The 22868-nt window shown below is 48.2% G+C and overlaps 3 protein-coding genes across 3 annotated transcripts; 1 reads left to right on the forward strand and 2 right to left on the reverse strand.

Moving 5' to 3' along the window:
* Positions 1–6196: 6196 nt before the first annotated feature.
* On the forward strand, positions 6197–11390 carry foxn1 (forkhead box N1). The gene is made up of 8 exons (XM_076171356.1): positions 6197–6304; positions 6776–7093; positions 7186–7290; positions 7558–7688; positions 7856–7952; positions 8571–8778; positions 8976–9416; positions 9525–11390. Exons 1-8 carry the CDS (start codon positions 6197–6199, stop codon positions 9794–9796), a joined length of 1680 nt encoding a protein of 559 aa, XP_076027471.1. The 3' UTR covers positions 9797–11390.
* A 356-nt stretch (positions 11391–11746) lies between these two features.
* Positions 11747–17436, reverse strand: unc119a1 (unc-119 lipid binding chaperone a1). The gene is made up of 5 exons (XM_076171342.1): positions 17301–17436; positions 13972–14085; positions 13580–13667; positions 12967–13139; positions 11747–12629 (listed from the first exon to the last, which is right to left on the reverse strand). Exons 1-5 carry the CDS (start codon positions 17422–17424, stop codon positions 12517–12519), a joined length of 612 nt encoding a protein of 203 aa, XP_076027457.1. The 5' UTR covers positions 17425–17436; the 3' UTR covers positions 11747–12516.
* A 1048-nt stretch (positions 17437–18484) lies between these two features.
* Positions 18485–21333, reverse strand: crybb1l3 (crystallin, beta B1, like 3). Its single transcript, XM_076171369.1, has 6 exons — positions 21266–21333; positions 20318–20391; positions 20079–20197; positions 19540–19672; positions 19267–19409; positions 18485–19118 (listed from the first exon to the last, which is right to left on the reverse strand). The coding sequence occupies exons 2-6, from the start codon at positions 20381–20383 to the stop codon at positions 18950–18952; spliced, it is 630 nt and encodes a 209-aa protein (XP_076027484.1). The 5' UTR covers positions 20384–20391; positions 21266–21333; the 3' UTR covers positions 18485–18949.
* Between the last annotated feature and the right edge of the window lie 1535 nt (positions 21334–22868).

Genomic DNA, 22868 nt, shown 5'->3' on the forward strand with positions numbered 1-22868 from the left:
GCGGTCATGTTTCCACAGCAGAATGTTCTCTGAGGAGCCCGGAGGAGGAGGAGAGGAGGAGGAGGAGCTTAATCTGCCGTCCGTCACATGGGGGAGACAGCTGCACATCTCACATCATTACATAAAGCTGGGCAGGAAACGTGATCGCTGAATTTCTATAACTTCACCCTGAGCCAAAGGCTGCAGTATTCTGTGGTAAACGTCGGTGCCCTAGGGACTCTGGAGGACGGGTTCAGTAGATCCATTCATCTCTGTGTCTGATTCTGTCAAACAGGATTCCTCCTCAATAGTCGTTTAGATTTTATTGATCAGCATGGGAAGAGGCCACGCAGGTTAACACAGTGAATCTCTGCTGGTTTGAAAGGATGAAGAGCTCAGTAAAGACTTTGAGCCCTGGAGAACAGCAGAGTGAACCTGAGAACACCTGAGCGAGCAATTATTACCCACAAGACAATGGGACTTTCACTGAGCTGGCCCCTGGAATCTGTTCCCACATCGCAGTGAGCTGGCAGAAGAGCCTGCAGCAGCTCTGCTCTGCTGAGGCCTCGCACGGTAACACAAGAGTTTATTCAATCTGTAATTAATCCTCCGTCTCTCTGTCGCTCTGCCTCGCCCTCTCGCTGAGGACACGGTTTGTTCAAGGTATAGCTACGAGCTAGAGCGGCTGCTGCTCTGTTCCTGGTTCACTGGGAGGATAGGATAGGAATCTACCTGCATGACATACCTGTGCTCTCTCTCTCTCTCTCTCTCTCTCTTTCTGTCTCTCTCTCTCTCTTTCTGTCTCTCTTTCTGTCTCTCTCTCTCTCTTTCTGTCTCTCTCTCTCTCTCTCTCTCTCTCTCTCTCTCTCTCTCCCTCCCTCTCTCTGTCTCTCTGTCTCTCTCTCTCTCTGTCTCTCTCTCTCTCTCTCTCTCTCTCTCTCTCTCTCTCTCTCTCTCTCCTGTCTCTGTTTCTGTCCCTCTCTCTCCAACTTTCTCCCTCTCTCTCTCTCTCTCGGTCTCTCTCGGTCTCTCTCTGTCTCTCTGTCTCTCTGTCTCTCTGTCTCTCTCTCTCTCTCTCCCTGTCTCTCTTTCTGTCCCTCTCTCTCCCACTTTCTCTCTCTATCTGGCTCTCTCTCTCTCTCTCTCCCTCTCTCTCTCTCTCTCTCTCTCTCTCCCTCCCTCTCTCTCTCTCTCTCTCCCTCCTCTCTCTCTCTCCCTCCCTCTCTCTCTCTCTCTCTCCCTCCTCTCTCTCTCTCTCTCTCTCTCTCCCTCCTCTCTCTCTCTCTCTCTCTCTCTCTCTCTCTCTCTCTCTCTCTCTCTCTCTCTCTCTCCTCTCTGCCCCCCCCTTCTCTCTCTCTGCCCCCCCTCATTTGGAGGTAACATTCTTCCTCCCATCTTACTCTCTTACTCTGCCACAGTAAAAGTTTCAGCTCCAGGCGAACTTTCCCTCACACGTCGGTTCATTAAGGCGAAAGAGGAACTTAGTACCAGATGTAATGTAATGTAATGTAGTATCAACTGAACCAAACTCCCCGACTCCGTCCGGCCGCCTGGTTGGTGTGTATGTTTGCACGTTAGGCTCTGACCCGTTTTTACCTCCGTACCTCTCTGTCATGTGGTTCTCATTCATTTCTTCATATCAGCGACAATGCTAACATACTGAGGGTCGTCACTCACTGAGCCCTCTTTGACTGTTAATGGACATTTAGCTTGAGGTCTAAAGAGGCTGCTACTGTTTCAGAGTGACATCTTCATCTGTGTGACTTCAGTGAGCTTGACTTCTTCCTGTCATGATGTCATCCTGCACGAGGCCTCACACACACCAACTGTTTGCTCTCCGCTTGGTTCACTTCTTGTGTTTCAGTACACACAGATTTTTATCCTTTTGTAAGAATCAACGCGACACCTCCTCATCAGTTTCCCGCCATGTCATCTGTAAACGGAGTGATCTGCCTGCTGAGTGTGTGACACACACACACACACACACACACAGACCTCATGTGTTTGTATATTGTGACTCCACTGAGTGTATAAACAGAGAGTGTGTGTCAAACCTGGAGTGTGTTTGTTTGTGCTCCTGCGTGTTTAAAGGAGGAACCGTTTAGTGGAAGATCACAGCTGAACACAGCCCATGCCGTGGGCGAGCTCAGGGAGCAGGGCGCCGTGCCCACTGGCTGCCACTGGATGTGATCAGTCGTGTATCTTATGTCCCATTCAGACAAGTAACCATTCAGCCACGCAAAGAAAGACGGATGGAGGGAGGAAGAGACGCTGCCAGCTGCCACTGACTGCACCAGTGGGCCTTTGGGAACCTGTTGCAGCAGGTTTCTCCCTCTGTATATCTTATTGCTGGGCTAGCCTGGACGCGTTCCAAACACACACACACACACACACACACACACACACACACACACACACACACACACACACACACACACACACACACACACACACACACAGAGCGAGGATGATATTCTACGCTGCCAAAATCTAAAGCACTTCCATACACATTTAGACAGTCAATCTGACAGAGCTGCCACACTGTCAAGGTGAGCGAGGCTCCGGCTCTGAGCGGCACGAGGGGAAATGGGCTCAGCCGCTCTGTCCGAGGGTACGGGACCCAGCGGGAAAATCTGAATGAGAGCGTGGATCCCAGGAGAGGAAAGAGGCCAGTCAGGAGGTTAAAGGTCGGGTGAGTTCATTTCAAAGTTTACCACAGATTTGGATGTCGGTGTTTGACTTCAGCTCAGATTTGAACTCTTTATGTTTCCAACTCTGCACAGTAGCTGAGCAGCTGAGTAGTAGCTGAGTAGTAGCTGAGTAGTAGCTGAGCAGTAGCTGAGAAGTAGCTGAGCTGTAGCTGAGCAGTAGCTCAGTAGTAGCTGAGCAGCAGGTGAGAAGTAGCTGAGTAGTAGCTGAGCAGTAGCTGAGCAGTTCACAGTATTTGCACTTTGAAGGCGGCTGTAGATGGTGGTGGTGGGTTGATCTCTTCCTCTGTGTGACCTTTACCTTCTTCACAGGCTCTCATCTCTCTGCTGTCATTATGTAGTCCAGAGCGTTAGTCTGCAGGTAAACATGCATTCTAACCAAAGCTGAGGAGCATGGAGATGATCTGCTCAGTGATGTAGACAGCTGTCAGCGCTGAGCGATGAAGGTGATGAGGCGATGCTCAGTGAGAGAAACATCTGAAGCAACCTGTGGCTCACTTAACCTTTATCCTTTATCAGTGTCATCTCTGAATCTGATCTCTTACCTGCTTTACTCACTTAGATTTATTCTCCCTCTTGGACATTTCTGTGGTTTCTGCCTTGACAGTTGGACAGAAGAGGTTTATTCCATTACTGACTCCAGATGTATGGAGTTTCCCTGAGTGTAGATGAGCTCAGTGTTAGCAGACAGGATGGTTCTTCTCTCTCACCTGCTGTTCCTGACCCATGTGGGCCAATCGGAGGCAGCACCCTGTGGATCCTGAGCTTTGTAAACAGGTCAAGTAAAAACCATAAGGTCAAGGTAAAGTCTGTGATGGGACGCTTTGAAGACAAATTCCCACATTAGGAAATCTATAGGGAGGTTTGAGCAGGTGGTTGCATCATCACGTGTTGTAGAATGAGAGCAAACCCAACAGAACCCTCCGGTCCCTCAGACAGCAGCAGTCTGCTTTGATGGCTGATGACCTCGTGACCTTTGTGTTCCAGTGACGTTGCAGCATCTCCACGGTTTCTCCTGAACTCTTCCTCGTTTCCCCTCACGATGTTTTGCACATCAGGCAGGACATAAAAACATTTAGCATGTCTGGATCACTCACAGGAATTCCTGAGGATTCCTTTTGGCACAGAGCGGCTCAGGGTGAGGCTCTGGCACCGCGTCAACGTTTAGCAACCAAACGCAAAGTCTGCATAGGTTCAATCAGCTGCTCATGCTTCATCGCTCCTCTTCTGCTCCTCACAGACATGTCAGTCACCTTTTAATGCTCAGAATGTAGAAGGCTCGTCGTTTTGTTCGCTTGTTGCTCAGGTGTGTTTGTCATCTTGATCCATTGATTGGTTCTGGATCGATGCCAGTTACTGATCACATTTGTTGAACTTTTTTTTTGGCGGGCGTACCTTCTACCTTCTATTCTCTGGGATCTGCTGACCCTGACCACAGCTGATCTTTGACCCTTGTCACTGTCACTGTTATGTTGCTGCTTCTCCTCCACGCTGGTTTAAACCTGTGGCTCAGGCCCCAGTTGAGGCCCCAGTTGAGGCCGGTTTGTGGCCAGTAAATAAGACGGTGTTCGGTTTCCTGACACAGCAAAGCACAAATACTGAGATTTCGCTAATTACATGATTAATGGAAGTGAAAACGTAGACGTTCACAGTTCATTAGACCTGTCAGTCAAACGGTTCAGGCCCAAAGCCGTTTGTCAAGGCTGAGAGGACTGAGAGCCAAGATTCAGAGCAACAATACCGCTGTTATGACACAGCAACACAGCTCTGTGGTAACCAGGGCGACGTGTCAGAGATGTTTAGTTTGTCATTTCATTTAAATGGTGTTTAAACTGTTAAACGTTTTTGGCTGGAGACCCTGAGAGAATCTCCCCAAGGACAAACGTCCACACGTTTATGTCAACAAGTCTCACAGCTGCCAAAGCCTCCAAGGCTGCCACAGTGGATCAGCCTGTCAGACCGTCAGCAGGGCAGCAGTGCTCACACCTGTTGATGGATTCTCTTTATCTCATAGTTTTCCCTATTTTTGACCATTGAAGTTGGCCTGCTGTGATCTAAGATAATGATTTAGTGATGTGATGATGTCATTAACGTGGAGGCGTGGCTTCATTCAGCCACCTGCATCCAGACGCCACACACTCCTCATCCTTGTGTTAAAGTATAAACACTGTTATTGGTTTTGACAGGCTGTCATGTCTCGTTTGTACTCAGTGTGAAGTATTTCCTTGTTTGATAAGTTCAACACGTTACATGAAACCTTGTTGACTTCCTGCTGCCCCTCTCTGGACTGGAGGATCCGCTGTGACTCTAAGAGTTCTGGTGACCGACTATTCAAATACTCATCCCGAACAAAACCTCCAAACTAGTTAAAACCGTTAAAACAATACGTAGGGTCGAAACGACTTCATCGTTAACCAGCACGTGTGTGTTTGATGAAGATGAGAAGCTGCACACGCCGTCGCCACGCTGCACTTTCAACTTCACTTTGTGTAAAAGCGACTCCAAGCAGGTGAGAGGGTTTGTTGCTACTCTGGTGCAAAGGCAATCTCCTAACTTACACACACACACGCGCACACACGCGCACACACGCACACACACACACGCACACACACACACACACACACACACACACACACACACAGGCACACGCACACACAGACACACACAGTTTGTCTGCCTCAGCACTACTTGGCGTGTGTGACCATTCAGATCCACGGTTTGTTGGCACTTTTAATGAGCGTGCAGCTTTATGTTACCTTTAGCTTTACTGGAACCTGGGCCACGTGCGTCCCCACCTCCTCTGCTATCAGATAACGCCTCAGTAAAGCTGCCACATGAGGCCCCGCCCCCACACACACACACACCACTGCTCCCAACTTTGGCCCCCTGCCGGCCAAACAGAACTCCAGCTAGGATCAGAGAGGATCAGAGACAGGAAACACTGTGTATGAACACACAACACAGCCTGTTTGTCTCCATTGATCTGATGATAAACATGATGATGTCATAACTCAAACTGGGAGATTTTTATACTGAAGCCGAGATTTTGAGAAGATTAGGTAAAGATTGACATGAGATCAAGAGTATATTGTTATATGTATCGATCAGTTACATTTCTGTTCAATCAAAGCAGCTTCATGCCCTCTCTCTCTCTCTCTCTCTCTCTCTCTCTCTCTCTCTGTCTCTCTCTCTCCTTGTAACTTAATGGCCCTAAAGCTCAACCGTTTCTTGCACAATGTCTGGTTAATCTGCTGGGTTGCCACATGTTGGCAGCAGGTTGAACTTGATGGAGGCGTGTCCATGTTCCCTGGATGGTGACCTGCACAACATAACAGCTGGAGCTCCTCTGCTTTGACCTTTAACTGTTGATACGTAAAGATGAGCTGATCTCTGCTAACACAGCAGCTCTGGCACCAGTGAAGGATGATTCATGCTCCCTCAGGGTTATTTTTGTATTTTCATATTTGTCGGTCAAAGGTCAAATGTTGGTTTGCCCTCACAGGCGCAGAATGTCCGAGTCGCCCACTTCCACGTTTCCCCCTGAAGGCAGCAGCACGTCTCACGCTTCGACCCCTCAGGTGACGGTCAGCTCCTGCCAGCAGATGGCGCAGTCCCAGGTACGCTGCTGCTGCTGCTGCTGCACACGCCTGCAGCCATGTTTAACCTCAGATGGCCTGGTGTAACCCCGGCTTGGCGTGACATTCAGATGAATGTACTTGTACAGACGGCATGAGGACAAATGTTATTTCATGTTCATATTTCTTCTTGCAGGCCTGTGGGGCAGCTGATCTGTCACAACATCTCACTCTCAGCGTTTTATAGTTTTATAATAGTATAATTATATGTTGCGTTATTAATTCTTACCTAAACTGTAAGTTAACTCTTCGTCTGACTGAACCTTTCAGATCAATAACATGCTTATGTAAAACTGCATTTCTCTTCCATTAACACCTTCAGAATACATAGTTAAGTATAAAGCTGAGTCCTCTAACTTCTCTGTCAGTGCAGCTGAGGCTCTGCTGAGCTTTGTAGAAAAATAGCAACGACGCAATTCCAAAAAAACCCTGAACAGTGACTGAAGCTTGCAGCTCAACATCCTCCAAACGATCTGTCTCCATCAGAGTGAGGAGGAGGGGAACATCTGCTTGAACGACACCTTCTGTGTGAGGACCGCAGCTGTGAACAGGAGGCACAGCACAGACGGGGCCGTCGGTTTGGGGTCGAGGTCAGCGGCAGGACGAGGCCCGGCTGAGCTCGACCGCTTCCACCCGTACCGCCGGCAGGTCAGCGACGGAGCTGTAACGGCCGTGCCTTGTCTCCAGGATGGCTCGTCCTCCTTCGGCTGCCTGAAGGAGATGCGTGGCGAGATGCCGACGTACTGGGACCAACACAGCGGCGGCATGCAGGTGCTTGGTCACTTTCTGTCAATATCTGTTGGTTTCATGCCTAAAAATCCAGATTGAGCTTCATGAGGCTTTGTGTCCTTTTGATCCATCAGGGTTCTCCTCGTACCTACGCAGAGCTGCCTGCTGTGTCTGCTCTGGATGCTCCATGCTTCCTGTCTTCAAGGTATCCATCTTACTCATCCAGTCCTCTCCACCAGGTGAGCCAAAGTGGGGTTGAGGCGCTGAAAGCAGGATGAATGCTCTGAACATCCTGTATCTCTCTACTGCAGGTTCTGTCAGCTTACTGTCCAAGTATTCAAATATGTGTTTGTTATGTTGTTTGGTTAGTTGGTTAGGTTAGTATTTGTTGTACATGTACTGTAACTCAGCCTGGGCTACTGCATATGTTAGTAAGAACAAAGGTGTGTGTGTGTGTGTGTGTGTGTGTGTGTGTGTGTGTGTGTGTGTGTGTGTGTTCTCCACAGTTCTCATCTAAGCTTTACCCCACACCTGTGCAGCCCAGCAACACAAAGTTTTCACTTCAAAGTCTCTCAGCTCCATCACACCAGGAGAGTCCATCACAGTCCCTGTTCCCCAAGCCGGTTTACTCATACAGGTAACATCCATCAGTCCATCCGTCCATCCATCCATCCATCCATCCATCCATCCATCCATCCATCCATCCATCCATCCACTCATCCACTCATCCACTCATCCCTGTCATGCGCAGGATCAAATCGTCTATGATGTCATTATTCCATATTTGTCCTTTAATACCTGCAGCATCCTGATCTTCATGGCTCTAAAGAACAGCAGAACAGGAAGTCTGCCTGTCAGCGAGATCTACGGCTTCATGACTGAACACTTCCCTTATTTCAAGGTATCTCAAATTATAATTTCATTAAGTGTCTCATTTCTATTTGTCAAAATATGATCACATCCTTCATCAACATCAACTGAGTGAACTAACATCTATGAGGCAAACACAGACAGATCTCAGGTTCTTCCCTGATGCCCTCTTTGTGCAGCAGCTGTGGGTTTCAACCTCAGATTGAACCCATGATCGTCACAAACAGTCTGATCTTCCAAAAGATTCCAGGCATCTACATATCAAATAAGTTGAGACTCACCCTTGGAAGCGGCTCAAAGACTCGCTGCCATTCACATTCAAGAAGGCACCGAACACATGGCTGCATTCCAAACAGCTGCCTGTAACGTCTACACACTGGAGGCTGCAGGGCCTGAAAATCTGATGATAGGCGATACGCTGACTGCAGGCAGGAGCTGTAAACCTCAGAGGGATACGACCTTCTGAGACCTGTCTGAATACTTTGTGGAGGGAGGGAACATCTTCAGGCTGGATCTGTTTCTGTCAATGCTCAAAGCAACCACACGGAGGTCTGAGGAGGTCTTTGGTTCAGGTTAGGGTTGAATGAGGGCTGTTGAACGTGTTTAGGTCCTTCTACTGTGACTTCCTGTCCCCCTACTGTTCCTCCAGACGGCTCCTGATGGATGGAAGAACTCCGTGCGTCACAACCTCTCTCTGAACAAGTGCTTCGAGAAGGTGGAGAACAAGAATGGGAACACGTCCCGCAAAGGCTGCCTGTGGGCTCTCAACCCGGCCAAGGTGGAGAAGATGCAGGAGGAGCTGCACAAGTGGAGGCGGAAAGACCCGGTGACTGTACGCAGGAGCATGGCGAGGCCAGGTAGGACCATCAGGCCCTCCAACCACTAGCTCATACCTCCACCAAGACCACTGGAATGCATCTTCACCTTCTTTCAGATTATTCTTTAAAGTGATAATGCTGCAATTATACAGAATGTCATGATTTTCTCCTCTAAATGAGTTCATGGATGGTTGGCGTTCCTCCTGTGATTCATGTTTTCCTCCTGATCTTCTCAGAGGACCTGGACCGTCTGCTGGGTGTGAGACCCGACCAGCTCAGCTCTTTGCCACCTTACACCAACTCCCCTCGGTCATCTCGAGTTGCTCCTGTTTACCCTCCCTCCTCGTCATCCTGCTCCCCGGCACAGCTTCGTCGCCCCATTCAGCGCTCCCAGTATTCCCACATTCCCCCGCCGGCTCAGCATTCCTGCTACTTTCCCCCCACAGCCCACCAACCCAGCGACTCCTTTTCCATCTACTCACCTTGTGGGCAGCAGCTGTCGGCCCTGGGACACCTGAACTCTCCTGTGGCTGCCAAGATGCCGCCCATCTATCCCTCCGCCCTGCAGGCTGAGTACAGCTTTAGCCACCGCAGCGCGCAGGACTTCCTGTTGGACGTGGACGCTAGCTATGACGTGGACACGCTCAACCCCAGTCTGACTGACCTGCAGCTCCAAGGTACGACTGTGAGGCCCATGTGTCAAAACATGACCTCACATCCTGTATAGTGCAAATCCCAAATGTTTCCTGCTCCTCACCTGCTCAATGTCTTCCTGTTATTCTCAGGTAACTTGTGGGAGGAGCTTAGGGCAGACAGCCTGGTGTCAGATCCACATGTCGTATCCACCACCACTGTCCTGCTGCCCCCCCACAGCCAGACCGGCTCTCTGCAGGGCGTGGCCTCTGGTAATCACACCTCAGGGGTCATTGCTATCGGGCGACGGAAAGGAGAGTACGAGGAGGGGAACGTAGGAAGTGGGCGGGGCCTGGAGTCGCACGGCTGTGTGAACGGACTGCATCCCGTGGTGCATTCAGGGGCAGAGTACCTGGCTGGATAGTTGACCCCCTCCACCACATCTGCCCCCTTAATCTGAAGACCTGACAGCTTTGAACCCTTTCACCTCTCTCATGCCTGATGTTTTTATAATCAAAACTGCAGATATTGTAGCAACTATTTCAAGCTAATGAGGTGAACTGGTCCCTGCTCCATGGAGGACTAAACAGGACTCTCATCTGTGGAGCCTAATTTCCTCCCTCATGGTGCTGGTGCTCAGCTCAGATCCTCTTAGAACCTGCCTGTCTGTCAGCTGCACTCTGGTTTGGTTTTTAGTCTCTTTCCCTGCTCTCAGTCACCGTACTGCTTTAATTCTTCATTTGATGAGCTTCACCAAGGCGGTGATGCTTCCACCTGCATCAGAACTTTTGTGCAGAGATGAATCATGGGCCGAGGATCATTACAGAAGATTTTCAGGGGGATCGGGATTATAGGTTAAAAGTTACTAAATTATGTTTAGGTCATAGACAACCAGTCAGACTGCTTGTCCTTCACTCTTGTCCTGTGTTAGCACTATGTTACCACTAGATGGTGGCAGAGACTAAGGATGATACAGCACAGGCTGCAAAATAAATCACTACCATTGGATCTATATCTGGAGTAGGATCTGGATCAGTAGGATCTGGATCTGGTGGTCCTAAAGTCCTCTTCAGATAGGAGCTCTATGTCTCCAGGCAGAGCCGAGTGTCTAGCAGGGCGACAAACACGCTGACATGGAGCTGATTCAGTAAAGGACAAACAGTTTGATTGGATCTTCAGCAGCTACAGAGCTCCATCCTGAACTGATCACACAGTATTGATTACATTCACATTTACTATGGGATGTTTTCAAGGTCAACCAGTCAGAATATAGTAAGTAGGAGTAGTAGCATAAGTCAAACCCACAGGTTTGGGTTGATGTATCACATTCATTAGTTGTGATATTGGTTCTGTTCTCAGTTCATTTGCAGTCATAATGGCATCAACCTGTTCTCCACAGTGTATCCTGGTCCAGTTCCCCCCTGGTGAACCTGATCCATATACTGTATTTATATCACAACCCATCATAATGTGGTGGTAAGGCCGTTGGCAGCAGAGTCACCTAACCCTTGATGTGTGGGCTCATGCGCTCCATATTTCCCATCTCTCCCTGTTCTTGGGGGAACCATTGATCATTTGAACTCCCCTGTTTTAGCCCATAAGGATCCTACATATTCTCAGTTTATGCATTCTTAGGGGTTGAGTTCTGAACATACAACCATCCAGTCAAAACCAAGACAGTTCATATCTGTGTCATGTTGTTGGATTGAATATCAGCTGTGTTATCTTGATGACAACAGCGTCCATATGGACCAAAGTCACACATTAATATCCATTAATGTCTTATCACTGCAGTTTCCAGTGTGGCCAGCAAGTGGCAGCATGACGTGTTGACACTATTCTTAGTCCTTCTTCAAAATTCTATCAATGAATCCATGAACTGGCAGGTGCAGCACTCATGTACATGTTTCCCCTTTATGTTGCTGTGAGTTGATCAGTCTGTGTGTTTGATTCTGATCCTCTAAGTTCTTAACATTCTCTTTGTGTTTCTGTTTGTTCATTGTATTTTTCGCCATCAACATAAAAATCACAACGCAAATCAAGATTTCAGAACAAACCTCACATTTATTGCACTTGATTGAATTCCATCTTTATTTTATACTTTAAAACATGTTTCATAAACAAAGTGTGAACGGCGCTCGGTACTACAAAGTACAAAGTGGATATGAAAGCTGGTATCTGATGTCGTCTGATGCTCCAGAATGTGTGATACTCCTGAAGTTGAACTACAAGCATAGAAACATGAAACATGATGAACGTAAACACCGTTAATATCTGCTGGAACAACCACAGAACCAGGGCGAGGGATGTAGGGTCGAGTTCTGCTACATGTTCAATCAATCTGAACCTTTAGGAGGAAGGAGAAGAGAAGAGACGTCTGCTATACAAATCTAAATCTAGATGGACTGATGCTTGATGTTTGTCCTCTCAATGCCCGTCTCTGCCTGCATCTCCGTCTTGTCTCAGCAGCTCCAGTCCGGTCAGGACCAGCTGAAAGCAATTACTGGCAGAGACCCTGCAGGACAGAAACCCTGCAGGACGGAGACCCTGCAGGACGGAGACCCTGCAGGACGGAGACCCTGCAGGACAGAGACCCTGCAGGACGGAGACCCTGCAGGACAGTGACCCTGCAGGACAGATTTAGACACAACGACCCTCTGGATGAGGTAGGATGTGTCGCGCTGAAGCAGTGAAGACATCACTTCCTCCACTTTCCGTAACATTCGCGGTGATCCAAAGATGGAATCATTATTTGCTCCTTGATCCTTGTGTGATCTGGAGATGGTGTGTAAGAACGTTCCAATGCTCATCACTCCCTCTGTCCTTGTCTTCTTCTTAGTCCCACCCACTTAAGACACGAGGACCAGATGAAATAAGAGCTTTGGGACGCACAATCAATGTGAGATCCATACAGTTCCTAGTTTGGAGAGTTTGTAGTAAAGAAGTTTCAAACCTTCGGCGTGAAAGTGCCACCATGGACAGAAGAAGAAGAGGAGTAGACAAAAGGGGGAACATCTGAGCTACAACCAGCAGAGGCGACAGTGTCCATGCCACTGACATGTGCGTCAGTTCATCTGATTCTGTTGTCTTGGTAAGTGGAATGTCCTGGAATGTCTGGAGTGAGGGGTTGGGAGGTCCGTCCCCCTACGGCCCCCCGCTGTAGGAGTAGTCTGCCTTGTTGTGCATCACCAGCTTGTTGTCCACAAAGTAGAAACTGTCAGACTGCGTCTCGTACGGGTGCAGGACCATCTCACGCACTGTGGGGGAACAATCACACTATTATCTCTAGAAGACTTCAGAGTGGTTCTCAAACTGTGGTATGAGTACCACCGGTGGTACCCTCTGAGTGCCCTCTGGTTGAGGTCCAATGACTCCAGAAAGGTTGAAATCTTTGCTGATCGTTAAGTTGTTAAAGTTTATGATCCCAATTAAGTACCTGTGATTTATTCTTCTGCAGAACATAAAGTTTACGATCTTGGCTCATCCACCGAGTGCCAACATGAGACGTGGCTTCTCTCCATGTTGGGCCAGAGTTTGAGAACCACTGGAGCTCAAACACATCTGTCTCCTGTGGTTGTGTGTTTTGATACTCACTGATTTCTTCGGACAGAGCGGGGAACTCGTAGATGTGCTCGCACGTGTTCTTGCTGCAGGGCATGCAGAAGCCAAACTCAAAGTCGAAGCTCTTGAGCAGCTGATTGCGGAAGTAGTGTCGCTCTATCATGCGAAAGTTGTTGATGGGCGTGTCTCCTACGGTGAACTCCACTCTGCAGAGAAACAAAGAGGGTTTACTGACAGTTCACTGGCCACAGATCAAACTCCAAACACCTTGACAGCCAGAGAACCTTCAGAATCTTCACTGACATTGATTTAAAGTCGATAACTGCAACCTGCAATCTGTCTGTCATAAAGGCCTGTTAACGCCTTTTTTCAGATTTGGAGTTACTGCTGCATTTTCTGGATCCTAAGCGTGAGCATGAGTCATCGTGTTGGGCGAGTGGGAGTCTGAGCAGCATGCAGGCTCACTGACGCTCATGTGAAGTCTGACTCAGCAGGGGGCCTGATGTATGTTCATGCCAGTCATCGTCTGGCCGTCTTCTCGCAAATGTGTTAGCGACATTTGTGTGACATGTCAGAGGTCACTGAAGGCCTCGCCTGCCCTCTGTGCTCTACGGCTCACACTGAGCACGCTACACCTGTGACTTACGTGGCTCCGACCTGACGCAGCTGCAGGAAGGCCGGGGTGAACTGGTATCGCACAAAGCGGCCAGCGTTGGGGTCGCAAAGGTTTCCTGCTGTAGAGGAAACAACATTTCAATCAATACGTCAATAAAAGTAACTTACAGTAACATTTAACCCTTTGAGGTCTCTTAAAGTCGCTGTTATACTGAGCTCCTCCTGGCACTCAGCATCAAACCCAATGTAACATTTTTAAATGACAATAAGAGCCGATGGAAAACTGTCGAGTGAAATGATGCCCCCTCGTGGTGGTGCTGTTTTATGCAGTTCTACAAAGTAGTCTCGGAACATCACATTTTCTTTCAGAGTGATTAATATCTTCCAAAATCCATCTTCACACAGATGTCAGAGCTGAGCCACCTGGTGCTGGAGGTTTGGTGATCTCAAACAGGACCGTCCCCGTCTCCATGTCCCGGATCTTAAACCTGGTGAAGTCGATCATGTGGACGTTTTCTTCTGGGGAGCAAAGGTAATCTGCAACAAACACAAAGGAGGCAGACCTCAGAGGACGTCCATCCTTCCTACACACAATCATTCTTCATTCATAAGACCATCAATAACTTTTATGCTTCTGCCGTCACTGTGACCTCTCTCAAGACTCAGATCACAGGACTCCAGTACTTGTTATAGTATTCAAGTATTGTGAGCCGAGAGATAGACAGACAGACAGACAGAGAGAGGGAGAGAGAGAGAGAGAGAGAGAGAGAGAAACAGAAACAGAGAAAGAGAGAGATTAGCCTAAGAGGCTTATGTCATTTTACCATCACATGGGCTGATTGGAACACACACACACACACATACACACACACACACACACCCACACACACACCCACCCGCACACACACACCGTCTCATTAGTGTTATGTTGGGGTCGTTATCATAGGAGGTCACTGATTAATCTGAGTGTTAATAAGCAGGTAACAGCATCAACTTTATGTTTATGAGAGAGTGAGAGAGAGAGAGAGAGAGAGAGAGAGAGAGAGAGAGAGAGAGAGAGAGAGAGAGAGAGAGAGAGAGAGAGAGAGAGAGAGAGAGAGAGAGAGAGAGAGAGAGAGAGAGAGAGAGAGAGAGAGAGAGAGAGAGAGAGAGAGAGAGAGTCAGTGCCAAAGGGTTGATGCTCTTTTTCTTTCCCTTTTCCCACACACACACACACACACACACACACACACAGTGAAGTGCTCCACTTCACTTCCTTCAACAGTGTCTCCTAGCAACGCTCCTTCCATTGGAGTGCTCATGGTTTCCTTCCCTTCATCCTCTAACAACAAGCAACAGCAAATCAAAGTGAGTGAGTGAGAGAGTGAGGGATATGTAAATGAGAGGATGAAGGAGCTCCGCCTCCTCCTCTTCCTCACCACACGCTGTGACCTTGATTATGACATCACAGGTGTTGATATGATAAACTTCTAAACTCCATCCTCCATCGTTTGTCAGTGGAGGTGCAGGAACTCTCAGGCTGAGGCTGGAAGAAACATTTTTATAACTTTTTCGATCCACGTCCTTCCATATAGGCCACGCCCCCTGGTGTCTCACTGAGTTCTGAGCACTCTTTTATTCCTGATGATTGTTTTGGTGGTGATGGATCTGATAACCTGCTACATTTCATCACAACGGGAGTACTCCTCGGCCTTGGTGGAGGTATGAACTCGGAGCGCCTTCATGTTGACTCATCTGCATGCAGCTGCTGCAGCCTGGGCCTGAACCCCAGCGTGTGCCAGGTGCCTGCAGGTGTGAGACATGAAGCCACCTGCACCTTCACCCACAGGTGTCTCACCTTCACACGCCGCCCTGGGCTGAAGGAAGACGTGTACGCGTCTGCCTTCTTCCTGTTTGCGTCTCATCCTCTCTCACAGCACAGAGTGAAGAGGACGACGCCTGTGGATGAGAAGTCAGTAACTCCAGGCTAATCTGGGGATTAGGGAGCTATAAGTGGCTTCCTGCTTGTTCTGTATGAATGCAGCACATCTCAGCTCCACTCAAACGCTCTCACACACCAGGCTCAGCCCCCAGATACACACTCATGTGTTCCTCTTGGTCTTGTGTGTGTGTGTGTGTGTGTGTGTGTGTGTGTGTGTGTGTGTGTGTGTGTGTGTGTGTGTGTGTGTGGTCACATGGTAACACGCGACAAGTGGAATAAATAAAAAGGCTTCCAGCTCTCAGTCATTGTGATCGTCTCATCTTAAACACACCTGCTGGCTGGTGTGTGTGTGTGTGTGTGTGTGTGTGTGTGTGTGTGTGTGTCCAGCGTGTGGAGGGGCTTCACACCTGCTTACATGTCAGCACACACATGCAGTCTGGAGCAGCACAGTCACGCCACAATGACCAGATGGCGCCTTAATGCAAAGGTGTAAATACAGGATCTGCTGCTTCTTTACAGACTAATGCTGACAACAAGGAGATTGGTCACCCTCTCTCTCTCTCTCTCTCTCTCTCTCTGTCTCTCTCTCTGTCCCTGTCCCTGTCCCTGTCCCACACTCATCAGGCCTCTTGTCAGCTGTGTGTGCAGAGAGATTTTAAATCAGCGCTCAGCTTTAATTACACCTGTGTTCATTGTGTCATCGGACATCACAGAGCAGAATCTCACCCAGAGGAGATAAATCACAGCCTCGTGTCCAAACAAACCAGAGCAGATTACAATAGAGCAGGTCGCTCTGGTGCTCTGACGCTCTGTCATATTAAAGTTTGCTCTATGTAATCTACGAGGTAACGTCCATGAAGAACCACAATAATGAAGTGTCAGTACATTCTTGGTTCCATGTTTGGTCCATCTATGTCCCTGGACGGTGACTCTGTGTTTCTCTGCTCAGTTTCAGCTCTGAGGCCCAGGGAGCCAAGATGGAGGCGTGTCCTCTCCAAACAGCAGCTGTGAAGTCATTAAGCTGCAGGGAGAGAAATCCTCCGCTTCCTGTTGTGATTGTCTTCTTCTCTTGGAGTAAATGATGGCCTAACACTGGATTATGTAACACACTCTGAAATGATTCCACTTCCTGTGAATATTTGACTCTGAACAGGAAACACGGAGCATTAGACAATTACAAAGTCACTGTGGTCATGACTGCTCTCTTTAGCTCCTCCCCCTGCTGGTGGAGCATCAGATGCTTGGTTGGTTCGTTTGATACTTGAGTACAAAATCCTTCCTTTCTTGTGGATCATAAAATTTATGTTGCCTTTTCACTCTGGACCTGGTTGCAGCAGATTTACAGATTCCCTCACTCAAGCGCCCAAGTGCCCATGAGCACAGGTGAGGCAGCGGCAGCACAGAAACTAAACACCTGAAGCATCTTCATGTCGCGGTAACCTGAAGCACAAGCACACACACCCACACCCACACACCCAACCACACACACACACACACACCCACCCACACCTGACCTGTGTGTGTGTGTGTGTGTGTGTGTGTGTGTGTGTCTGTGTGTTATGCATTATGACTCAGATCACATCATGTCCCTCAGTTTATCTGCTCTGGTGTGTGTGTGTGTGTGTGTGTGTGTGTGTGTGTGTGTGTGTGTGTGTGTTTGTCTCCTCGCCGCTTCTAACTTTCGTTTCTACTCTGCGAGTCCTGCGGCCGCTGTCCACGGTTACCACGGCAACCACGTAAACAGGTCAACCCGATGAATGAGTGACGGTGGCGGACAGCAGCGCCCCGGCAGCCAGGCGGCCTCTCTGCGCTCCACCTGTCGGTTACTTACTTTTGGTGATCTTCTGTAAGCCGAGCACGTCCTCCGGCGTTATGACGGCGTTCCTGCGCAGTTCCTCCTCCGTAGTGACGGGGAAGCCCATGTTTGCTGAGTTGCCGGCTTGCTGCACTTTCATGTCCGGCGAGCCGCGCTGTTCTCCGGTCAGTCCTGCGGGATCTGACGCCTCGTCGTCACCGCGGCAGCAGCAGCAGATTTGCAGGCTAATTGGCCGCAGAGCGAGCAGGCGGAGTGCGGCTCATTCCCGTGTCTCCTCCCTTGTCGGAGCCGATAACAGATAAAAACAGCCCCCCCGTCCCCGCCCCCCCTCCCCCCGGCTCTGCTTAATCTTAATCCGCCGCTTTACAGCGTTTGACGCGCTGAGCAGAGCGGAGCGCAGCCCGGCAGGCGGGACTGAGGCTCCGGTACCGAGGAACCGAGTCACCGATCACTCACCGCTGTGGCGCTTCAGGGCTTAGACGCCATATTTCCCTCCATTCGTCATAATTACTGTGTTTGTATTTCAGCTCAGTTGTGGCGTCTGATTGGTTGGCAGCTGTTTGCTGCAGCGTTTTATGCAATTAAATATCATGAACAATGAATGAACAAAACAGAGACTCTCATAGCAACAACGTTCAGGCTGCTTTCCTCACCTGTCCTCGTGTGTGTGTGCGCGCGCGCGTGCGCGCGTGTGATTATCTCGCCTAAATCACAGAACTTTATAATAAATGATTTGACCCAGTTCCTCCTTGGTTGACTTTGTGCTGCTGAACTGTGACTTGATACAGTTTGGTGATATTATAGTCAACAAACATTGCTCACCTTTGATGACATCACCGTACATTAACAACAATCATCAAAGGAGAAATCGCAGAATCAAGTGATTCAAATGAGTAAATGCACGATAGAAAAAGCGAACAGGATGAGATCAGAACAGATCAGCTGTTTGGCGCGGTAGGTTGAACTTCAAAGACAATAAGCCATCAAAAAGACACATAAGTGAAGAAACAAAGAAGTTCAGACTGAGACTTTCTGCTTCTTGATGTTTTTGTTTTTATTTTTTCATGAGAAAGTTGCTTTCCAGATGCCAGCATCCCTGAGAATGTGTAGATGAGGAGCCTGAGAGAAGCTCCGTCTATACGTGAACTCCCCTCCCTCCCTCCCTCCCCCCCACACTACAGACCCCAGCCGGAGGAGAGGGACAGCGCCCCCTTCTGCATGTAGGGCTCACTACAGGGCAGGTGCGCTGCAGGGAGCCTTCATAGTGGTGGTATGTTGTAGTGTTGTGTAGGTGAGGTGTGTGTGTCCCAGGACAGGGAGGCGGAGTGTGTGTGGACAGGCTTATTGGCATCAGATCAGCAGGAAACACAGAGGCCGGTAATAAAAAATAAAATGAGTGGGTTGTGCTCATAAATTAGCACTGAAACAAACTCATCAACACAAACTATCAGTTTATTCTACACCCCATAATAACCCTGTGTCATCAATATGATCAAGCACTTTCTCCTTGTTTGAGGTCTTTATACAGAGAGCGTCGTCTCAGAGCTCACGCCCCTCAGTGTTACCAGGGAAACCACAACAATGTTCTCATGTTATCCGGTGTGGCTGCGAGGCAGTTTGGGTGGGTGGTTGGCGCCATGGTAACCCCGGTCTGGTGGACCGGTCTAGGCGGTCCACTCAAAGCAGCCCCTGCGGTGTGTCTGCATGTCCCTCACCCTGCGGATGGACTGGATCTGGGGGCTGTTGGCGCCCCACTCGTTCCACTGCTTGTAGGGTCCCATCTCAAACACGTACTGGTAGCCACGGTAACCGGGGTACTGGTAGCCCACCCAGCTGTGAGGACGAGAGGCAAGGACGTAAACCACAAAGCTCAACTCAGCATTCATGACACTCTGATGGACCTTCTTGAATTTGTCAAGGAGGATTACGAAGCGTTTGTTTGTTTGTTTGTTTGTTTGTTTGTTTGTGTTCTTTGACTCACGTTCCACCAGTGACCTGAATGCTGGACACGCGGTCCTGGAAGCCGTAGGACCACAGGCTGGGGATGTCCTCATCAGACACCTCCATCTTACGCCCCTCAAAGTTGTTGCACTCGAACAGGCAGATCTTGTGGTCCTGGGGGTCCTGTGGGAACCAAACAGTCACACATCCACTTTATCTTCTTCTTCTTTACTGTTTAACTAGTTCCTCCCTTCAGACGCCTTTCAAACACCATACTGTTCCTTTCAGGCCTGCGAGCCTCAGGTGCACTTACCATGCGGACGGGCCTGACGGACATGAAGCGGTCAGACCTGTAGCTGTTGGACCAGGTGTCCCAGCGGGGGTACTCGCCCTTCTCCAGCATGAACATCTCTCCGGTCATGTTCTGCTGCTCATAACCCACCCAGCTGGAGGAGAGGACCCACAGACAGACAGACAGGTGGAGAGAACGACACATACGTCAGGGTGTAAAGTAACAAAGTCTAAATACTGCATCACAGTACTGAAGTGAAGTATGGACTGTTTAAGACTTAGTTTGACTTCACTACACATCTGAGCTAGAATCCAGCAGAGACTTTACCTCCACTACATGTGTCACCATGGGTAAAAGGAAATTCTTTTAGATTTACTCTCAATACTTGGTACATTTAGTACCCCCCCCAAACACTTTTGAAGCTAAAGTAAACAGCAAACTGACTTATTTTTATGTTTTTATGTTTTCTTATAAGCTCATTTTCCTTTCACCAATCTTTACTTTGACTCTAGAACTGAGAGGTGCCTGATCCAGGTCTGGGGGTACATGGGGGGACTTACGGTCCACACTCCACCCTGATGGAGCCGATCCTGTCGAATCCCTTCTCACACAGGTTACGGCACTCGGCAAACAGCTCCATCCTGCGGCCCTGGAAGTTTTCGTACTCGTACAGGTAAATCTGCAAAACAGAACAAGAACGTCTCACACGTCTTTCTCCAGGTCGCATCCACAGCTGTGATGTTTGCTACAGCTCCTCTGATGTCTCATCCCTACAGCACCAGCACACCGGCTCACTTACCTTGGTGTTACGCACCCCGATGGAGGGATGGCTCCCGATGCTGCCCTGAGCGCCTGAGTGAGACATGATCTAATCTACAGAGACACAGAGGAAGGAGAAGAAGAAGAAGAAGAAGAAGGTCAGCTCAGCTCAGCCATTTTCAGAAATCAGTGTGAGGTCATGCAGACTGTTGATACACTGGTAGTTTTATAAAATTTCATGATTTGTGATTTCCAGCCGATAACTGACAAATAAACAGTAAGAGTCTCCAGAATGCTACAAACTACAGCAGGTGACATCAGTGGCGGCGTTCAGGTGTGCAGTATTCCTGACGCCTGGCTTTGAAATGCTAATCATGTTAGCCTGGTCTGTCAGCCAGGATACAGATGAGCTGAACCTTTTAGCAGGTGGGAACTTCACTCTGCTCAAAACACCTGTGAGGTCAGACTGGCCCCAGATCCAGCTTCAGTACTTTACATTCCTCCGCAGATCAAAGCCCTTACTAAAACTACATTCCTCTTACTTCTGACAATGACTCAAGTGACTCACTGTCTGGTTTCTTAAGATGATACCACATCATAAAAACATCTTCATCGCTGGACTCGTCTAGATTACTTACATCAATTTATAGGCAAAACTTTTAGGAAATTTTATCATTTTCCCAAATAACTCCAGGGCTGTAAACCCATTTTGCCTTCCAAAGACTGAAAGGTCAAAGCTGCTGTGATGTCTCCTTCCTGAACCTTCCTGATCTTTAATGGAGCTGCTGAGCATGAAAACCACAGTCGGGACGATGCACCGATTCTCTCCTTTAATGTCAATATTCCCTCTGCCGAGTCTAAAAGTAAACATAAGAGTTGCTATAGTAACGTAACGTCGATAAGCCGATGATTCTAGCAGCACTCAGAACGCAGAAACACAAACAGAGGAAACTTACAGAGTGAAACCTGCTGGATGAAACGTTCTCACCTTTGGGGGAAGTGATGAGTCCGGCGTGGTGAGGGAGGATATATATATACATTCACATCCAAGCCAACACTATGGAGCCGGGGATCGCACTTCTGATTGGCTGTGACTCTCTTTGGAGCGTGGCTGTGGGGTCAAAGGTCACGCTTCTTATCTGCGACCTGCTGACTGAGCTGCCTGTTTTGTTCTCCAGCACCATTGTGGGAGGGAGGGGCCGGGAACTGGCATCAGCAAAAAGTGACACATACACACACACACAATGGACTTGACGTTCATGTAAAAGTAAGCTATGTTTGTGGCGTTTTTATTGATCATGTTTATTTTCACTCTAACATAAAGTCATCGTGTGATTCAGGCAGCAAATTTGACTTTTTCATGATCAATTTCTTTTATTTATTTGTCTTTGAAATGCCAATACACACATACACAACATGTATAAACACAAGGCCAGGATGACATCATCAAGCACTTTGATCCATCCAAATGTCAAAAAAAGGGGTAAAAAAAGACTTTGTTCTCCTCATAATATTTGAGGAAAATTGTTGCCTTTGTTCCTTCCTTCCTTCCTTCCCTCCTTCCTTCCTTTAATTTCTTTTTCTTTCTACCAAAATCATATATTTGTGATACTTCAGTGGGCCTCCTGTGGGACTCTGAGGTATTTGATGTTTATGCATGTCAGGTCACGATTTGCTTTGCTGCAGCATAAAGGATCATATGGACTCGTATGGCCACTGTGCATTTCGTCCACGTCACAGCAGAGGACTAAAGCCCGGCGGCTCAGATCTGAACAAAGGCCGGGGCAGCAATGTGCTGACTCTGGGCCTCGACCCGCGGCCCTGCAGCTCGGCATGTAGAGAGGCCAGGACGTGGATCAGGTAAGGCCTCAACACTCCACCGCGCTCACGCTACACGCTCCTCTTTTGTTGTTGTTTCTGCTGAGCCGCATAAATGTTGCGCCTGTTGCTGCGACATAACGACCTCACTGCCACGCAAAATATTAAAGCCACATTCTGATGATTACACCAAACATATGAGCAAACTCACTCTGGAGAGTTGGTATAATCGCAGGATCAGTAAATAGGATCAGTTTCTTCACATTGGTTGCAAAACATAACTAAGCTGACTTGTGCCACATGTTTGGCAACAAGAAAGTTAGTCATTAGTAGTTTGTAAGAAGATATGATGCAAAATTCAAAAACAAATTTTCTTAACTTTATTAGAAACAGAATATTAGCGAGTGTTAGTTCATTGTATGAGAATGAAGCTTCAATGTTTTCTTTATTGGTTTATTTCTTTTTATTTAAACTTTTTCATATTTATCTGTGATTTTACTACTTGAGAAATTTTGTTTGAAATGAATACTTCTTCTGAAGTAGAAATCAGTTCTGTGAGTGATCTCCTGAAGTTGGAAACGATCCACCTTTCACACATTCAAAGTTAAACTGGCTCTTGTAAACCCGATCATGTTATTGAGGCGACATCATCTGAAAAAAAAGCCTCTCCCCTTTCATTTATTTATACTTTGTTTTGTTAAGTTCTTTCAGTGTCAAATGTATGAAAAAGAGGGACGAAAACAATGTACCTATAATGGCCACAGTGTTTGATG

This window comes from Genypterus blacodes, unplaced genomic scaffold (assembly GCF_046128005.1).
Source record: "Genypterus blacodes isolate CSIRO-AG114 ecotype Tasmania unplaced genomic scaffold, CSIRO-AGI_Gbla_v1 ptg000247l_1, whole genome shotgun sequence".
Classification (NCBI taxonomy): domain Eukaryota; kingdom Metazoa; phylum Chordata; class Actinopteri; order Ophidiiformes; family Ophidiidae; genus Genypterus; species Genypterus blacodes.